Here is a 20632-nt window from a genome sequence, read left to right on the forward strand (position 1 = left end):
TTTTTAGTTCCAGATGATATCGATATGTGAGAAGGGGGAAATGAAGAGTCGTATTATTCTTAAATGTGCTGATACGGGAGGGGAGAGGGAGGGAGGGAGAAAGAGAGAGAGAGAGAAAGACAGACAAGTAATACAGCATAAAGAACCCACAGGCATCTGGGCTTTCCCACTTCTGTAGCAAATAGGGGGAATTATGGGTTGGTGGTCTGCTTCACGTTAAGAGGGCACCCCTCCATCTGTTCTCAGTACAGTCTGTTTCCAATTTAAAACACAGATTTCAATGCAAACCTCAATCTCTTTTCTCCATTTTATATGCAAAGTGAGGTTTACAAATCGGTGTCATTGCCATAAGGGCTCAGACCAAATTTCCCCCCAAAATTCACAGGCTGTTCATTTGAATACCTGCTTACAGTGGTACACAATGGGCAGCTTTGAGAAGAAAAATTGATAATCTTCACGGAAGAGTAATTTGAATGAAATTACACTTGACAGCCCGTCTCCAAGCAAACAAGGAGAGTGAGGGAGCCTTAGCTAAGCTCTGAGGACTTGCCTAAGCCTCTGCTGTTGGAGCTTCCCAGGGAAAAAAAAATCCACACTTTTTCCTACATCTGACTGAAGCTTTTGATTAATTCTGTGTAGCTGTTTCTAGTGAAGAAAGGTAGCCATGGAAGAGAATATGGAAGAGGGACAAACACAGAAAGGTATTGTGATAAAATTGCTTTCTGTTTGTGAGGAGATAATTATTTTGCAGTTCCTTGTTTGCTTTAGCAGCATGCTGTAAGGTGAATATCCTTATGTGGCAGATGGGGAAAGGTTGCCTTTTTTTTTTTTCCCCTGTATCACTTACGTTCATTTATCTCTCTGCAGTAGCACATAGCATTAATATAGTGATTTTCATCTTATATTTAATATTAAACAGATCTAAACATCAAATTTCACATTTATACTTATAATTTTGCAAGCATTTGGTGCAGACTGCCTGCCAGACCAGTCTTTGTTAACCTTCATTTATTTCATGTTTTCACGCTTGTCTGGCTGGGTCAAGGGAGCCTAGTGTGAACTATGAGAGAGCTACTCACACAATATTTGGAGCTAGTTGCTGTTGAATATCTAACAATGTAACCAGTATTTACACCTTGAATGAGAATCCAGTCTGAACAAAGACATGGGATATATGTTGTATATAGTTAGGCAGTACTGATATTTCTCTCTGCATTTTTTCCACTTTTGTTTTACTATGTGTTGAAGCAGCTTTGCTATTTACATTGTGCAAATTTGGATCTTGTTGAATTTCATTTTGCACATTGCAGCTGAAATTGCTTTAGCAAGATGTACGTAGCACATTCAGAGCATTTCTGTTCTAAGGTTTCTAGTCAAGTTGATAATAACTGAACACAAGGGGATGTTAGCACTTAAAGATGCAATTTAAGGTTATTGCTGATTGTTTATTAATTTGTGAATCTCTGAAAAACAGTGTTCATAATGTCCCTATACTTAAATGCTATTCTGTACAAGAAGCATTACAGTCAAAGGAATCAAGATTTTTTTTTTTCTCCTTTCACTTTAGTGCAAGCACAAAGGGTAATCCTGATGAATATTTGCTACATTAAATCATGTATGTTCTTCATTTTACATTTATTTCCATTTCTGAGGAGGATTTAAGAACTCACCAAGGTGGTTAATATAAATTGCCTGCAAAGGCATATTTTTCTGAGCTGATGACATACTCTGTTTTCTGCTCCCTGATCAATCTGCTTGCTACATGTAAATGTCATGCTTTCTCATTATAAGTGACCCATTTAGACAGAATACAGCTTTGGATTGTTTATGCTCTTAATTTTGTATACATGCACGGTACATATAAAGAGAACACTAAGGGTAAATCTGCACCCTTGGTGCATGCATACTTATATATAAATAGATTAGTATCTGCAGGTGATTTCAGCAGTTCCTTCGGTTAAATTTTATTTGCAAATAGCAGACTTAATGGGAAAATAAAACTTTTCTGCATATAAAATCAGTGCTTTCATTACATGTTTGAATTACTTAGGTTTTCATTTAGAAATTGAAGATATGCTTTTTTTTTTTTTAAGTCTGAAAGACATTTTTTTTTCTCTTTAGAACAAGTAAATCCAACTGTTTGATCACTGAATCAAAATGTTTCATTGTTATTGCCTGAATAAACAGTGTGAAATGCAAAGTTTCTAAATCTTAATGGGGGGAAAAATCAGAGAAAAAAATGAATCAATTTGTATATTAAAAGCACATGTTATTGATGAACTGTGTCCTCATTGTTCATATGGTAAGCAGTTGAATGACCAAATAGCCAGGCAAAATGGTGTGATTAATAGTGTGATTACAACAGCTAACACTACTTATTCTGCCTCCCCTCCGCCCCCCTTCCCATTTACAAAGCCATGTGTTTCGCCTTTTTTCCCCTTTATTGGTACCCAGCTGTCATCATGGACAGTGACAAGAGAATGATAAGAGCTGACAAATTATATTTCTTCCTTACTGGTGTGGAAGGGGGTACTGCTTAGTTGCTGTCACCATATTTGTGAACCTGTCATTTCAACCTGTCGTGTTCCTACTTTGGATTCTGATGACTTTTAAAATGTATTTAGAGTTTGAAGAAAATGTATGGCTTAGGATCAAAAAGAAAAATTCCTGAGAAATAAATTTGGGGGGATGCTTGAATGCAGATGTTGGAATTTTAGCAAAGTATAGGGGATGATCATGAAATCATGGATCCCTTTAAGGTTTGAACTTTTGTACTTGAAAAGTGTTGACTGTTGTTGACTACTTGATACTCCCCTCTCGTAGTGCCTGTTTTCTGCTTTTACTTAGCATAATCTATCTATTATGTGTTTTACTGATATCTTTAGTATAGTTCCAGACTAGTTCTTCTGACTATAGTGCCCTAAGAACTTTAATTCCTATGTTCTGATTTTCATCCTTCTGCCATTTTGAGTGGAACTGTTTGTTTCTTTCTTCCTTCTCTGCTTCCTACAAAATCAATGGGAGTGTAAATTGCCACTGCTTACCAACTCCTGTGCTCTTCACAGCAGATGTTTTGAACCTCCCACTGAACAGCATTACGTCTTCCTAGCAGCCATGATGAAAGTGAATAGTTTGATGCATTTCATAAATATGATAACGATAGTTCTAATAAGAGCCTTGCAGTTTCGGGAGTCTTGTTATTTTACAGTATGTTATGCAATAAGATATTGATATGTGAAAACATAATTCTTACCATAGTGATTCCAAATAATGATTTTCTGTCTTACACAATCTCTGTACATTCTAGCGTTTAACACTTACAATTTGTTTATGGCTTTAACTTGTAAAATTGTCAGCTGGGGAATGTATCACATCTTGTTTCTGTAAATAATGCACTACTGGAAATGATACAGTTCAAATAAGGATCAGAAATCGGAAAGTGACCTATTTTTTTTCCACTGATATTTCCTTATATTGGCCTTGGAAAATGTTGTTTCTTTTTGCATCAGTATCCTTCATTTGGTAAATGGAAATAATGCTGAAATAATGCTGTTGTCCAGCAGTTTTCATGTGTGAGACTGTTAAAATCTAAACCACGTATAATCTGTATTTATACTTCTGCTTTAAAGTATTGGACTTTTTTTTTTTTTCCTTTGTTGGTATCACTTTTTTTGGTTTGTAAGACAGTGCAGGTCAGGGAGGACGTTTCAAATATATTTTCTAGTCAGCTATCTGTAGCTGTCCAAGAAATGAAGGTGCATAGAAAGTCTGGATGAACTGTGTGCTACAATATGCTAAAAATGCTAAAATATTCTAAGAAAGTAAAAAGTCACAACATCTCAGAAATATCAACTTGTTAACAATTTCCATAACACTGACATTATGCTTCATGCCTAGGAACTATAACTTTGATTGCAAATTTGCTGTCTGGATAATCCAAGATAACTAAAGCCTGTAATTTTGGTGACTGGCTTATTATTCAGAAATGATCAGGTCGACTTAGAAGCATAAGTTTAAGTCATGTCTTTAGGGATGCATGCTAATTTTGAAAATCTCATGCATAAATTAGCATGTGTGTTAGTGGTAGGTCTCAACTGCCAGTGTCTGAAAGACAATGACGTCAAACTGTCAGCTATGCTATGTGGAAAAAGCTCCAGCTCCTGCAGAACAGGTCCTCCCTCCACGAAAGCACTGAGTGCAATGATGTTCCCCACCCCAGTCATTCACCATGATAGAAAACTTCAGAGGGCAGGCACTGTAATTTTTGCATTGTGTGGCACTTAGCAGTGTGGAGTTTAGAGTTATTCTCACTACATATCTATTTCAGGAGAAAAAAAAATCTATAGCACAGCAAAATATACACCACTTGAAAACAAATATGCTTTTTTATGGCTCATCCATAACTTTAGTAGTTTGAATTCCTTTATAAAATAAACTATTGGGAATGGACAGAGCATCTATGTTTGCATAGCAGCAAGCACAGGGAAGAGATGATTTTATTTTAGCTTTCTTGGCTGTAGCATACCTGACAAAGATGGAAAAGGTTACACTGGTAGCATAGAGAAGAAGTACATAATCTTATTGTGACAGGTAATGGTTGTATACTAGAATTAGTGAGTTAGCATTTGGTCTGAATTAGTGATCTCAGTGGATTTGCAGTCTATTACCAAAGCTCTTTTGGTTTGGTCCACAGCATGCCAGTGAAGGAGAGCTTTAAGCAGTTTCAGAAGAATGTCATGGAGTCTAGGGTGCTATCTCATTAGTGTGTACACAAATACTCTGTTTCATGAGAAAGTCATGAGAAAGAGGTTTCATGAGAAAGTCATGAGAAAGAGGTTAACTGCTTCCTTTTACTCTGGTATATGGAGTGAATTAGTAGGATAATATAAACATGCTGAAAGTGACTTTTATTTCCTATTCAGAAATAAAATAACAGTAGAAATAGTCAAACCATTGCTGACATCCTCTGCAAGTTAGTCTTTTAAATCTTTTTACTTCTGAAAGAGAGTTGTCATCCAGTTTTTCATTTGACTACTGCTCTTAAGTAGGTTAAAACAAAAATGAACAAATCACAATATTTAGCACTTTGATTTTTGTGGGTGCCTATATTTGTAAATAAAACCAAAGAGTTAATTTCCATCCTGTAATGTAAATGCTAAACAAGTGTGAGCCACTCTTGTATCTTCAGTTAGATTCTTATGTTATTAGCACTCTGTTTGGCCTTCTAGGGCCTCTGAACTATAATCAGTTTTACAAGTAATTTTGAAACTTTTATATATATATATATATATTTAATTTGGTCTTATAAGTAGCAAGTACAAGAATTTTGCCAGGTGATGTTTTTCATTCAAAACGTGGATTTGCACTGCTTCTTGAAGAAAACCTGATGGGCAGAGGTCAATTTCTCTTTCCTTTGGGAATATGTTTTAAGATCTAAGCTTGTGTTCAGGCTGTATTTTTACAGGTTCCTTCAGAGTAGCATGGTCTTAACTTTCAACATATTTATTAACCTGCTCTTAAAAATGTATGTGTGTGTATGGTAAGAGTCAGATAAAATACTCACTTGACAATTGCAAAGCCACTAACAGAGTAATTTTCCTTCTTAATCAATGTTAAATATGGAAGAAAATTTTAGCATCTGGCAAAGTCACTCATTATATTTCTTGATTAATACTCCTTAGTGGTTAATCAATTATTTTTATTAAATAAAAATGCCATGACATCATTCAATATGAATTTGGAATTAATTGTTCTAAAATTGTACGTTATTCTCCTTTAATGTGATAACTACTGGATACATTACTTAAGATTCTTATGTTAGGAGCTGTAATTTGAATATCCGTTGTTATTCAATAAATTGTGCTGTTATCCACAGATAATCAATGATGGAAATAAATTTAGTCTTCCTTGTTTATTTAATCTTTAACATTGAAGTGTCTCTCTTAATAGCAGAAAACAGTATTTCTTACTGACTTAATGTGATACTAGTCATAGACATGAAAATCCAGCATTAATATGACCTAATTGTACTTTTCTATGAATTCTTACAGGGCAAAAGTATTCAGATGAATCTTTCTTTCAGTGTGTGAGAATTTAAGACTTCTTGGTAATTTTGACACTTATGTGTCAACTTCATAAATAAGCTATTTTAGAAGAAAGTTCTTTCATATGAAAGATATGCAAATGTTTAGAAAAAAGTGTCAAATGTATTCCAAATGTCTAATTTAAACCAATTGTTTAAAAGATACAGTATCAAAATAGTACTATAAATCTGTGCAAAACTTTGCACGATTTTGCACCACAATTGGGGGAAAACCAGTATGCTCTTTTTCTAATTACTCTGAAAAAAATTGGCATTTAATTATGACAAAAATCTTCACATATAGCAAAAATAAATTAGATTCAGTTTGGTGGTTAGGCGCTAAATGGAATTGATATATCTAAAAGTATTTATTTTATATTCTGACTATGCCTTCATTTCTGATCAGCACTTTAAACAATTTTGCCAATGTGATTTTTCAATCTGTCTTCTGCAACTGGTGAGAATCTGGTCTTTCCTGTTAAGTCTCATATGGTGTAGGAAGTAGAAAATCATCAGCTACTACTGAGTACAAGAATTTATTTTTCTGTTTGCATTTATAATACTCCTGATATTTGCACTTGAACAGTTTCTGAAGAATTTTCATTTGGTTCACATAGTAGAGGTTTCTAGTAGTTTTGTTTTTTGTTCCCTGGTGGTGATAACAATACATCAGTGAAATAAATGAATTATTAAAGTCAGTATCAATTTTAGCAAAAATCTGTCATTTTAACCGGGGTGTGAGGGAAGCTATTTGCTGCACTTGTGACTTCAGGCTTTTTAGCAGAAGGTGCATTTGCTGCAGTTTTGGTATATACCTTTGCAGGAAGGTGCTACTGCTGGAGTATAAATAAAACTCAAAGTATAGTATTTGCAGCTCCAATAAGTATCCCTCACTTCTTAGTATCTTCCCATTTGTACCCCAAAGAATGTTTTGTTTTTCTTTTTCCTATTCATAAACAAAACCAAAACCAAAGATCTTTGAGGTTACTGTCCTGCTTTTCTGTTTCTCTGGAACCCTTTTCTTTTTAGCATCTGGAATGCATGAAAATGAAATCCTACAGCGTCTTGTATTACATGTTCGCAGAAGAAATCAAAACAAGTGCTACATGAGGGACTGAAGGAGAGGGTTATAATAAAGTACAAGAATCTTAGGTGATCTGGAGTTTTAATCTTTATTAAGCAAGTCATAGCTGCTCACATCCCACTCCTCTAACTGCAACAGGGTGATTTTTCCATAGGTAATTTATGAATTAAATCACACATTATGGAGAAATATGAAGGAAGACAGTATAGTAGCATAGCAAAGTGATTAAGCAGGGATTGCTTTGTATTAAGGCACAGTGGGGAAAGAAGAAGAGGTAATTATGCTGGTAGAGGTTAAAGTGAGGCGGTATGATGGAAAAAGGGAAGGAAAAAGAGGCATGACTTGAAACACCTTTGAAGGGATTCAGAAGCTTGAAAATGCTATGGAATGATTGGAAGACAGTATTTGACTAGAAAGAATGAAAGATACATTTAGTCTTTCAGACCAGACGTGTAGAAGACCTTAATGGGAATTCTGGCACTTTATGCACAGAACTTGTGTTTTGATGTGGTGTGTTTTTAAATGGCTTCCAAATCTTTACATTTTGTCTTTGAAGGAAAAAACAAACAAACAAACAAAAAAACAAAAACCTGTTAAGGTGTTGATATCATATATCAAATTCATTAATTTTTAGTACAAAACAACTCAAACACAAGCATTCTGATCAGAGTAGTAATAGATTGACATTTGTGGATTAATGTTGGTAAATGAATCATTTGAGAAGTTTTAAAAAAAAATAAATTAGAAGCATAAGTTCAGATTTTCTTTTTAAAATAGAGCATGTGTAGCTTAACAGTTTTTGTTTTCTTGTTTGTATTTTCCTTCTGAGAGTAACCTGTAACATGCTACATTCATGGCAGCTGCATATATGAGTAATATTGCAACAGCAAGCAATGTCTTAGTACTTTGAATTTATGCACAGGTAAGGAAAAGAGGGAGAGCAAATTTGTTTTTACCTTAACTCAAAATTATGAGAGATAGGGAAGACTTTCTTGCTTGGAAAAGGAGGGTATATCACTTCTGCAGTAATGTGATCACAGTTGACCTGTTGGCCTAGATTCTCTGGGGAAGGAAGCCAGCCTGCACACCCCGCCTAGCAAGGTGATGTAGCCAGTGTGGGAGGTTCCACACTGTAGTGGCACCATCTACTACTGGTGAATCAGCTTAAGCTTTTCGTGTGCAAATCATTAAAACTTGCCACCCCCTGATTTTCCACCAAATCTTCTCGGACTCTGTTAGGCTATACGCAATAGCAAGCAGACGGCACAGTTTTAGATCAATTTAAAAGCCTTTAGAAATTTACCATGGGAAGAGTCTGGTGTCTCTTTACAACTCTTAAGTGAGCTGTACTGGAACATGTTTGGCTGTAGCTAAAAATTTAGGCTTCCAAATTTTTATACTGGAGGGAAATAGCAGAAGATCATGGGATCATGGTGACATGGATCTGGTCTATCTCAGGGGATATATGAAGTCTAACGGAGCCAGGTCCTCATGCCAATATTTGGATGACACAGTGCTCCGATTCTTGCCTTTCCAGAACAAAATAGCTAATGCATACATCTTGTCATGTTCTGCTTCCACCTACCAAATCACTTGCTTTCCATCTTCTCTAATTTTCTACTAGAAATCTCATCTCAGACAACCCTTCACCTTCAAAAGCTCTTCTACTTTTATAAAGTGCAGGTTACCAACAGTATGTTGGATGCTTTTGTTGTACTTAATATTTATAGGCTAGAATCTGCATGCAGAAGTTCATAGTGGATGCTGTCATAAGTTTCTCTGTTACAACAAAGAGAATATGGACTGTGGTGGGCAAGACATTGTTGCAGCTACTCTGAGTGAATCCTCCAAGACTGTACTGGAGGTTATGGAAAGGCTATGGAAATCTGGCACTGTTGCTAGTTCTCTTCTGTTCTGTCAGTAATTAAGTCCTGACTCTTAGGGATATTCTTTAACATTTCACATTAGTAAGCATCTGCAGTTTGGGGTGTTTTTATTTTCTTTCTGATGGTGTTTTTCTTTCTTTGTGGAGGTTGAGTCTTTTCTCAGGGATGCTTACACCTGATATGCTCCCTTTTTAATAGGGAGGCAGGGAACAACTGAGCAGAAGGTGCTACAGCTATTTTGAACAGACCCATGCTTCTAGACCTTACCTGAGTACAATGTTAAATACGTCAGATAGATGCTGTAGGAGAAAGGGGATGTAGTAGCTGCTACTGGGCCATTGGATTGGTCCATTGTGGAAAAACCTTTAACTGAGCAGACTTCCCTGAGCAGATCTTTATAGTTATTTTTACTGATAATAATAATGGTAAATAATACCATTTTGAATCCTGCATGTGGCATAAAAGAACTGACAAACTTTTAAAGGATAGTGTTTAAATAAGGGTTATACCATTAACAAGCACATACATGTTGAATTTATGGGGATAGTAGTTTGCTAAGTTAATGTAAATAGTAACAGAATATGCATAGATGAGGATGGAAGTAAATGTTTGAAATTGCCTTGAGAAAAGGACCGCTGACTACTGGCTGCTGTTGTTCATAAAGATATTCATTTATATTATTGAATGGTGTATTATTGATTTTTAAACAGAGTAGCTTTAGCAGGAAATGCTTCCCACTATATGTGGTTTGCTTGCATTCATGACTTACTGATTTTCCACAATATATAGAAAAGGAAGCTTACATTTCTAGCTCAGTGGTACAAATACAGTGATTTACGTTCTTGTGAAATAGTCTGAGCGTGTTTGATTTATAAACCGTTTTTCCTATTTGTTGGGGTGCTTCAATATAGCAGTACATTTGTCTTCAGAGATTTCCCAGCCTTGTGATTTCTCATTGAGAGGTTATTGGCTACCTCTGATCAACCAGTCATTCTGATCCTTCTTAAACTCTTTCAAAATAATAAACAAGCATATCCATGATCTTTCCCTGCCTTTCCTCTTCATAGGTTGTATTTTGTTATAAACCTCTGCAGATTCTGTTTGTAGTTGTCATGCTCTTCAAAAGCATCTTAATACCATGTGGCCTAACAAGATTGCTGAACTAGACTGGAAGAGGGAACAATCTTTCGTCTTCCAAGTGTTCCTTCATAACTGGCTTGAGATCTGCTCCTTTTCAAGCCATAAAATGCTTCTTCCATTTTGTCTTGACTGCATTTGCTACATAATACTTTTCCTTTGCTAGAAAATTCATGGTCCTAGTACATATTAAGGACCACTTTGATTCACACTACCCAGCACTGTTGTAAAAATTAGTACCATTTGATTGTAGATTCATATATTGCTCTTGATTTTAGTGTAATGTAATGCCACTGAAATAATAGACCTAAGTACCTTCAGTATCTGGAAAATCAGTAACCAGGGCTCTGATCCTAAGACTTACATATATGTTTTTGCTGTCATGCACTGTCAGTAATCCCATAGGTTTTATGCAGATTATTCACTTATGCAAAAATGAAGCATGTGCATGGTTTTAAGATTAGGTCCTAACGTTGCCACAGAGTAATTTACATGTAGCTGTCAGGTTTTTGGCAGGAAATCTGTGAGAGGACACGGTGAAGCAATTAAATGGGGTCTGGGAGGAGACTGGAAGGAAGGCTGAATGGAATTTGAGATTTTAATATATATATATTTTTTTTTGCTTGTTTGCATGGTATTACAGTAAATTAATATGCTTTGAGGTCTACAGGGGCCATCTGTAGGTTCCAAGAAATGCTGTTCTTTTTCTCTGGCAGGTTTAATTTTTGTTTATGTTTTTCCTTTGAATTACTAGAGGTTGGACACACTATTAGGCAGAGTAAAATGGACCTTCTAGCAATATTGAAATGTTTTGCTGGTGTATCTTGTTCACACACTTAGGCCAAGCTGATTATCAAATTTACCATGCAGATGGAATTCTGCCCAAGGCAGGCTGCTAGTGACCTTCTTTTTACCTTTCTCCTGTAATATGGGAATGGTCTGCTTTCTAAGATTATCTGGGAGCTTAATTTCATAAAGTTCATGCTGCTAGTGCAAGCACATGCAAAACTGGTGTTATACTTCTTATTATCCTGTAATGCATTATAAGTGAGACTTTCGGTCTTTCAATGCAGATCTGATGCAGCATGCTGGTTGTTTGCCTGTGCTTTGCGGGGAAGAGTGCAGTAGATCTTTGATTTTAAAGCCTTCTGAATTGAGTGTCTGTTACATGGTTGTCTGTGATTGGTGGATTCTGACATCAATGTCTGATGTGAACACAGAAAATGGATATTTGAGATTATTTTTTTTTGCCATGTTAATTAACTGTCCTATTAAAATCTTAAAAAGAAAAAAATATAACAAATTTCAACTATTTGTAGAAATAGCAATATAGAACTTCTAGTTTTATAATACCATTCTCTTATGCAGATAAAATTAATCAGCAAAAGATGCTTGTCAATGTAGCTAACCAAAGTTTAGTAAAACATGTATCTACAATCACACCCAGGGCATGTAGTGCCAAGGCCAGAAAATAAAAGGAAATTTATTGCAGCTGTTCAACAAAATATGGAGGCATTTCTCAAAGATGTCATCTTTCAAAATTATTATAGGTTTATGAACAGTGTTCACTAGTGAAAACACTGGAGTAATTATAACCTAGTGGTGAGTAGGCCTGTCAGGTCAGCTGTGTTTATGCTAATGGTTCAGACAAGATATGTTTTTTGCCTAACCCATCTGCTGCAGTCATTAAATATTTAAGACACAGGGGAACCTGTTATGTACGTTGGGGGTCCTTTATCGGTTTTGTGGACGTGTTTGCACATGGGGGACTTTTGCTGTTAATTTTTTTCTTCATTTTGGCACACGTCCCATACCATCATCTGTACTGCCTGTGCTTCCAACAGATATCTTTCCATTATTACCTGTCATACCCCATGCTACATGAAAACACGTATTTTCTTAAATATTTATTAACAGCCTTGTTACTTTCAGAATCCAGCTCAAGCACCACTACCTTTCCTGAATGCATCTGAAATATGCAGGTTTAAAGATTTTAAAGTACCTGTAGCTGTCTGTTGATGTATTTTGTGAATATTACAGATGTTCAGAGAGCTGAAATACTCTGTTCTCTATTCCTGAGAGACGAATGCAGTTATGTACATGTTTGTGGAGTTCTCTTTTAACTTACGGTTATTCCTACTTGTCTTCCTTGATTTATTTCTCATATAGTTTTATTTTTATTATTATTACCTCTTAATGTAGACTCAACTAGATTTGACATAGCTTCTGCAGTTACTAAATCTTGTGATGTCCTCTGGGATCTCATTTTTCTCTTTCGGTTGTTCTTGCCCTCATAATTCCTGATCTGTTTTGAGTGTGTACAAACTCGGTACTTAAAGTTGGAAAGACTGACTGTCTACTACTAGAGATCTGAAGGTACTGCCACTCAAAAATAGCTGATCTGTAATCATTCCTTTAATCTAATATCCTGCCAAGGCAATAGACTTCAGAGTTGCTACAGAATGTGATTGTTTTATTTCTAAAGGGATAATTTTACTAGGCTTTTTGTAGTCCTTCAGGGACAATGAGTTACACAGTGGTCCAGATGTAACAACCAGTATAAGAGTAGCAGTCATTAAACTAAATTACTGCAGTCAGCTTTACTGTCCTTAATTTTTATTATTTATTTATTTATTATTTATTTATTTTTTTTCTGTTAAGAAAAATGGAGGAAACAGTGGTCTGTTTTCTAAGTGCCTTTATGGTTGTTGGGATAGAATAGCAGTTGCTCTGTCAGTGTCACAGTGTTTATTTTAGTCTCTGAATTAATTTTCTTGGTTGCTAGGCAATTCTACTTCATAGTTTTAATGGAAATGACTAATTCATTCTCCCTCTTCTGCTCTCATTCCATAATCTGCAATGGTTTGAAACTAGATTTCTCTGACATAATGCTTGGCAAATACTCCTGTCAATGTACAGTTTTAGGACTATAGTTAATAAAATATGTCCAGCCCTATATTTCTTGTATGTTCCAACAAAGCCATTATAAATCTAATGTATTAAATACATTAATACAGAACTGGGCTTTTATGTGTAGAGGATAAATATCTGCCCTCATGTCTGACATTTTAGAAAGTTCTAAGGGGTGGGTTGTGTTTGCAGCTGGTACCAGCTGGGCCTTTTTACCTCCAGTGGTGATGGTGTAATATCTGCAAGCTAAGGAACTGAGATGCTCAGCATTTATAGTCAGCAGGTCTTGCTTATTACTTAGCAGTGCAGGAAGGTTCAAAAATAGGTATGAATATTCAAAGAACTGATAACCATATTATTAAAGAAAACCTCTAAACAGTTCACAGTTCCAGAGCTATTTTTTTGTACTGGAAAATATAACACCTTAGGACAGTTTGTTTAAAATATTGTTTTCTGATTCTTTAATCCTATTCTTATTAATGGCAAATATGAATCAAAAATAGCTTTAAATGAAACTTTAGGATAATGCAGAAGCTGGTAAACTGCGCAACTTGGAAATGACTGAAATCTACCTCACTCACCTGTAGCAGGACAAAAAGAATCCTGTGGCCCAGAATATCAGTGGCCATTTTCTGTTGGGCCCTGTGCTCCTGACATCAGTTCAAGGTCTGGCAGCTTGTCCAAAGTGTGAAACCTCAGTAAGAGTAAACTATTAAAAACATCACAGCAATAATTTCCAGCATGCTTGATAATACTCACTGAATGAAATCATTGCAGTAGTGATACAATAATACAATCAAAAATTGTATTATTGGATTAAAAAGTAAGCTAGTAACTTACACATTACTGTTTTAGAGATAATGGTGTCCTAAGAAATTTCACAAAATGTTAAGATACTGGATCAAGATATGAAAGATTTTGTTTGTATGGATTATGGCTTATGTATGTTCTGCATTCTTCAATTTGACCTATAGGAATTACTACAAAATTGTGTCTTTGAAAAAAATCTCACTGTGCCTTTGTTTCCCACCTGTCAAAAATAAACAGAACTTTTTTTTTTTTATTTTTCTTCCACCTCTTCTATGATTTGCTTATTGCGTTAGTAGGTCATAGTCTTCCCACTTCTACAGTGGGACTCTCATTTTAGTTGAGGCCTCTACATACTACAGAAAGATAAAGTATGCAAGGGAACACTTACTGATTTGTTTTAAAAAAAGTACAGCCATTAATTAGTGTTCTTTTTGTATTAAATGTGAAATAAAGGGTAATTGAAGTATCTTGTCTGGACTGTCCCACTTTAGAGTTTCTAACCAAATATTGTATTCAATTGAACAAAACTAAAGGAGTTGCAATCATTATGCACATGGCATATGTGTCATTAAAATGAAGAGTGATAGACCTTGATTTTTAGCAGAGACATAATCTAAGCAGAATGGTGTGATATACATATGGCGGATGTCTGTTCAGTATGCCAAAAGAAGGAACAGTTCAGAAAGTTGTAACTTCAGTCCCTTTCAGTAGAACTTCATTTCTTAGTGATAATAGACATGTGATATGAAAAGTCCAGAACAAATATGATCAGTGTATCTTTTTGCTCATTTCATGGAACTGATGCGTGCCTAATGGTGACAAACTGGCCCATGTTGCTTGCTAGTTTGTTTAAATAATGCATTTTCTCAAGAATATTTTTCTCTTTACAAAGGTGATCACGTTTTTGTCTAATGATGGACAAGTTTGTTTTGTCTTTTCAGCTGAAAACATACCTCTATTAACAGCATGATTGAACTTAACCTCAAATACAAAGAAAATTTCAGACTGAAGGAGATTAGCAGACCTAACTCATTAGAAATATCTTCAATAGACTGTTTCTTGTATTCAAAGAAAGTAGGTAAATCCATTTGACACACTGCCCTCACCAGAAGGGACTCTAAGCATCTTCCCCAGCTGGGCACAGGATGAGTGCCCTATCAGGCCGCCATGACGGAAGCCTCCACCCAGAACCCAAAACAATACCACCATCTAATTTATCTTAGTGGATATACTGTGTTGAGCTCTGTAGTGTTAGAGCAAGATTTGTTTTTGTTCTTTAAGCTACCTTGTTTAAAGGTTGTTTATACATCTTTCTTTAACACTGCTGTCTAACAAGATGTATGCCTAGATTAAGCATTGAAATAAGCAGCCTCCTGCATGTCCTGCCCCTCATTTTGTTGTAAGTCTGAAGTACTCTTAAATAGCAGCTCTTGAAGTCACATGATATGAAGAAAATCTTGGCAATTGCATTTTAAAGGCAAATTTCTGCAGTTCAAGTGTGCACTTCAAGACTTCAAAGGAAAAGTTGTTCTTAAACTTATGTATGTACCTTATTCCATCCACGGGACACATTATGCAAAAGTTTTGACCATGCTGGTTAAGTGCATATGTCCTATACTTATGCTTCCAAATAACTTGAAATACTGTTTTTGTTTGTTTGTGATAAGTGTAGTTCTCAGGGTTTTGGATTTTAATTCAATTTTAGGGCCAAAGTACGTGATGGACCTAGCCTTTGCAGCTAAGACACTGTACAACAGTGACAAGCAATTCTACCTTCCTTGGGGTCTGATTGCATACAGTAAGTGTCAAGAACAGAATGACTGAAAACAATGTCAAACTATTATCAATTTCCCTAAACACAGAAATAAGAAGGTAGGATTTATTACAAAGGAAACAGTAGAAATTAGGTCTCTGAAATTAGGATCTCTAGTATGAGGGAAAAGAGGATGGAACTTTGTTTCAACATCCAGTCAAGAATAATAAAAGCAGAGGAAACTTGCTGGAGAGTATTAACAATAATGCTAACCAGTCAGTCCACTAAATCACCAATTCATGTGCCACATCCCAGATGTGTATGTGAGGACTGTGTATGTGAGTCCTGTCTCAACTCTATTTCCTTATGCTCTGGAAAACAAAAATGCTTTTTAAAGGTACATCTTTCAAGTGGGAGAGAAGGGAGGGGGACAGCTGTATGACTGTTTCTGCTGGTCAACTGTCTTAGAGTGTCAGTGGGAAGTGGCTTCCTGCTGTGATTTTCGCAGAAGGAATTAGAATTCTTCTCCTTCTGCTGTTTGATGAGGACTGTGAATTTCCTACATTTGTAATTTTATTTAGTCCATAAGCATTTGTTTCCTTGCATGATGGGGAGGTAAATTTTAGGAAAAACAAACAAACAAAAGAAGTGAATGGCAGAGTTTTTATTATAATCCAATATCTGAATGTAGACTAGTCATAATATATTGGCATATTTGCCACTGCTTGTAATGACTACCCGAAAGTTGATCCAATCACTTTCAGGATGAGCTCTTTGAATTAGTATTCTGGTGACAGTAGAAGGATGTGGCCTGTTTAAATCCTGTAAATCACAAGAAAACATGAAGAAATTGCTATGCCTCAAAGGCAGATTACCAAAAGCAAGCAAAAGGAAGCTTTTAAAGTTGTGAACTTGGAATGGTTCATTGCTCACAAACAGTAGAACCACAAGTAAGTTATTTGGTCATGCTAGATCATTTTGAGTTATGTGATATTTTGAGTTAAGTGATATTCATCAGCATGTTATTCGTCAGCAAATACAAATACTTGTTGATAATCTTGTGGAATTGTCTCCTTTCTGCAAAGACAGCTTTTTTCTTTATCGATACTTTTTGTTTTGCTATATGTTCAACATCTTAGACATCTTAGATTACAGAGATAATAAACATTTCCTTAAGGGGTCTAAAAAGGAGGTTTTGTAACACATAAATTGCAGTGGCCTTTAAATGTCAGTACCCTGAAATACTGTACAACTAAGTACTTGATTCTGCTAGAAATGTGAAGGAGGAGAATGGGAGTGGCAAAAGGAGAAAGCAAGTGGAAAAATTGTTTTTCCAAGTATTTCCATTTTTTTTTCCTCAAGAACTCAAAGGAAAGCTTTGCATGAATTTTATATAATTTTGACACAAACCTACAGACTTGTGTAATTTGAATTACTTTTCGTAATTCAAAAATTTTGGAAAAACACAATTCTCTTGTTTCTATCTAACCTTATGGCAGTTTCTTGGGAAGGCTGAGAGTTTTATTATTATTTTTTATTTATTTATTTATTTTTCCTGCTGTAAGTTCTGTCTTTATATTTTGACACACACAAACTGTTATTTGTCCATAAGTAAACACTGCCATTCCTGAGAGATACATACTTTGCAGAAAAGGGCAGTAAATATACAGCAGATTGGCTTAGTCATAAAAAAAAAAACAAAAAAAAAAAACAAAAAAAAAAAACAAACCAAGAATGCTTTTCTGAGCAGAGGTATATATGAAGTAGCAAAACGTTTTCAGAATAGAAATGTAATATGGGCCTGCGGTCTTTTCACCTAGATATGCTAGGTGAGTGGGAAGTCATGGCAATTTTATTTTTCATGCACCTTCTGTCTCCCAACCAGTAATATATAAACGTGAAATAAATTTTCCTGGCTATGTCAAAACTAAGCAAGGATGCACCCCTCATTTCCTCAAATGCCTTATAGGCCCCAATGCCTAAGGGCCCCATCCATGAAAGTTACCATATTTAACAGGGCTGTGGAACAGGTGTAATGTAGCTGAGGTTGAACCTCCTCATTTCTGTTCTCTGAAGGCAATGCTTTCTAGAGAGTAGCAGCTTTGCACACTCACTGGATAGCAAGTTTAAAGACAGGTTGTTTCCGGCTGAGGCACAGTGGGGGTGGCTTAGCTGGAGCTTCTGATGAATGATCTGGAGATCACAGAGAGAAAGCAGCTGAAGGGGATATGCAGGAAGGAGGATGGAAAATGAGGAAGAAAGGTGGCTGTATGTGATGGTAGGCAACAGAGTTTAATTGGTAGTTGGGAGATGAGATGAGATGAGATGAAGGCTCTGTTCAAAAGAGACAGAAAATGTACTTGCTAATAAAGATCTGGGAAGGGTTTCTTATCTGCTCTGAGAGAAATAGCAGAAAAACAACAACAACAACAACAAAACCCACAACCCTTTGTCTTATGCCTCATAATTTTGAGGTTTTGGGGATTTCAGTATTTTGTGAGACTTTGTTCATATCTATCAACAAGGAGAAACTGTGGTTTAGTAGATCCAAATAGTACTTACTAGTACTATACAACTAGTACTATTAGGCCCTATTTTTTTTTTCTATTTCTCTGACAGATTTCATACTATGTGGGACAGGAATTACATTAATGTCCTGACTTATTTTACACACAGATTGTTATCTAAAATTGTTTAGAGGTGACTACATGTTTATTACGTGTCATGGCCTGGATTTCTGTTTACTAATACATTTTTTTCATTAAAGGAAATATTCTGTACCTCATTGGTGATAAAATTACTTGGTGACACATCTCTTGAGTCATAGTACATGTTAGGTTGTACTAGGTATGCAGTAACTATTGTATACCATTTTGTAAATACTGCAGTTGCCAGAAAAGCAGCGTGCACAAGTTTTTGCAGAATATTTTTTTTTCTAGATTCTGTGGTACCAACTAAGTTCTATAAACGACGATGAATACAACTTTAAAAAATATTTGGAGGAAAAAGTGCATTTTGTAGAGTACCCGCCTTTCTTGTGACCCAAGCGTTAGGTGTTTCAGAGTTGTGATATTGAAGAGACCAATAAGTCTTTCTCTACTAGCAGCATGCATAGAGCACAATTGATTGTTGGTATTTCTTGCCAAATTAAATTAGGAGAGAGGAAAATGGAAAGTGATCACAGCTTTCCCATGCTCTACTGTTGAGCAAAGCCAAGTAGGTCTGGGGGTGAGCTAATCTGGAAGAAATAAATGATTGCCATTATTCATTGCCACTTGAGAACAAAAAACCCAGAGTGAATAGGACTTCCATCATGAGGAAATTTTGAGCAGCTATGCAGCACACAAGGTGGCTGCTGCCTGGAGTTGTATGGCATGGCTGCTTAAGTTTTCAAAATTTCCAAGTAATAAGGATTAAATGCAAATATCAGTCTTATTTTCAAGATGTTTTCTACATTTATGACATTATGAAGCAGATGGGTTCTGAAGGCTCAGGAATCAGAAAACAAAGAGTACAAGCAAGCAAACTTTTCTTTCATTTTCAATTAAAAAAAATGTTTTGTTTTAAGTATTCAGCATCCACTTTGGGGATATGGGATATGGGGCCCTGGTATCTTTACAGTTTATGGCAATTAATGTAGTCTTACACAGATAATTAGTCTACAACAGCAAAGCTTGTGACCCTGCTGCTGCTGCTTGGGTGAGAGCTGTCCTTCACTTGTTCCTTTCACTGAGACATGGACTTTCTGGCTCCTAAAGCAGGTAATAACAGATCTACTCAGAGGCTGTGTGTCTGTGGGAGTTGTAAAATGCAGTGGGTGGATAGATACTGAGCGTATAACGTTAGGTCATTATATCTGTTCAGTGAAGACCTTCAACACTTGCAGCCACTGGAAAATGAAGCATGTCTGACAGCTCAGAGACTGCCAGGGTTGTATGGTGTTATATGGTTGCGAGGGAGCTGCTGGAGTTTCTGACATAAATAGATGGCTTAGAAGTGTTTAATGTAAAAATAGAGCCATTAAATTAGAGGGTCTCTTGTCTTTTATTCTGTGTCTAGGGGATGTGATAGGATATCTGCATGATATTTTACTCTTGCTATTTGCTATCAAAGCACAAAGCTGAGAGAAGAAAGCCAGAATCCCTCTTCAGCTAGAAGGCGTTTCTGTAGCAGTTACACTGAATCTGTGCAAAGCTGTGTCAGGGGCAGCACTGGCACTGTGACTTTAGCCAGAGAGGAAGCCTTGAGGACTTTAGCATTTTCCCTGGGCAACAACAGAAGAGAGAGAGAAAATGCTACGTCTGCTTCTAGCTGAAGAGTTCCCATGAACTCTTGGCCCTGTATCACTAGTTACCTTGTAGTGCTGTGTAGGATGTGCACATTAATTTTTATAAAAACATTGCTTTGCTTTGAGCAATAAGTCTTAAACATAGTCCAATGATAAAGCTGTTCTTTGGTGATACTTGCCAAAAGCTGAGTGCAGCATGTGCAATTAATCATAAAGTGTTCCTCTAGGACAAAAGCGTAAATTATCTCATTTTTACTGCCCTCAGCCTTTGGCTTTGGGAAATGCAGCACAGTGTCAGAAAGCATTTGTTACTGGTGAATGTATTTTCTGTGGTTTCTCATGGCATTGGATTGGGATCTGCTGGGAATTCTCCCTGAGCTGCTAACTAGGAAGACAGGTCAGAGTTGCATAGGGGAGAGGAGAAAGCTACTTAACAGTGAAAGCAGACAGAGTCTGGTTTTCCCTTCTACATGGGGTTTCAGAAGTGGAAAGAAAGCTGTAGTACTTTCTTCCCTTCCCAAGTGCTTCTGTGAACATCAATGCCAAGCAAAATTTGTGAAGCTTTGTTTCCATGGAGGCAATCAAAAATTCTGAAATCATTCTCTCACAATGATTCTCATTTAGAGATATGTTGAAGGGAAACCAAGGTACTAGCTTTTAGTCAATGGCAAATTAAAGTAAG

The 20632-nt window shown here is 36.1% G+C and overlaps 1 protein-coding gene across 1 annotated transcript in view; it reads left to right on the forward strand.

Moving 5' to 3' along the window:
- Window positions 1–664: 664 nt before the first annotated feature.
- Window positions 665–20632, forward strand: part of GPM6A (glycoprotein M6A) — a gene marked incomplete at both ends in the record, with an annotated part of 111985 nt that continues 92017 nt past the window's right edge. The window contains one exon of the mRNA XM_084286759.1: window positions 665–701. Within this exon, the coding sequence (XP_084142885.1) occupies window positions 665–701 (37 nt within the window). The remainder of the gene's footprint in view (window positions 702–20632) is intronic.

This window comes from Netta rufina, assembly GCF_964035555.1.
Source record: "Netta rufina genome assembly, chromosome: 4".
Classification (NCBI taxonomy): Eukaryota; Metazoa; Chordata; class Aves; order Anseriformes; family Anatidae; genus Netta; species Netta rufina.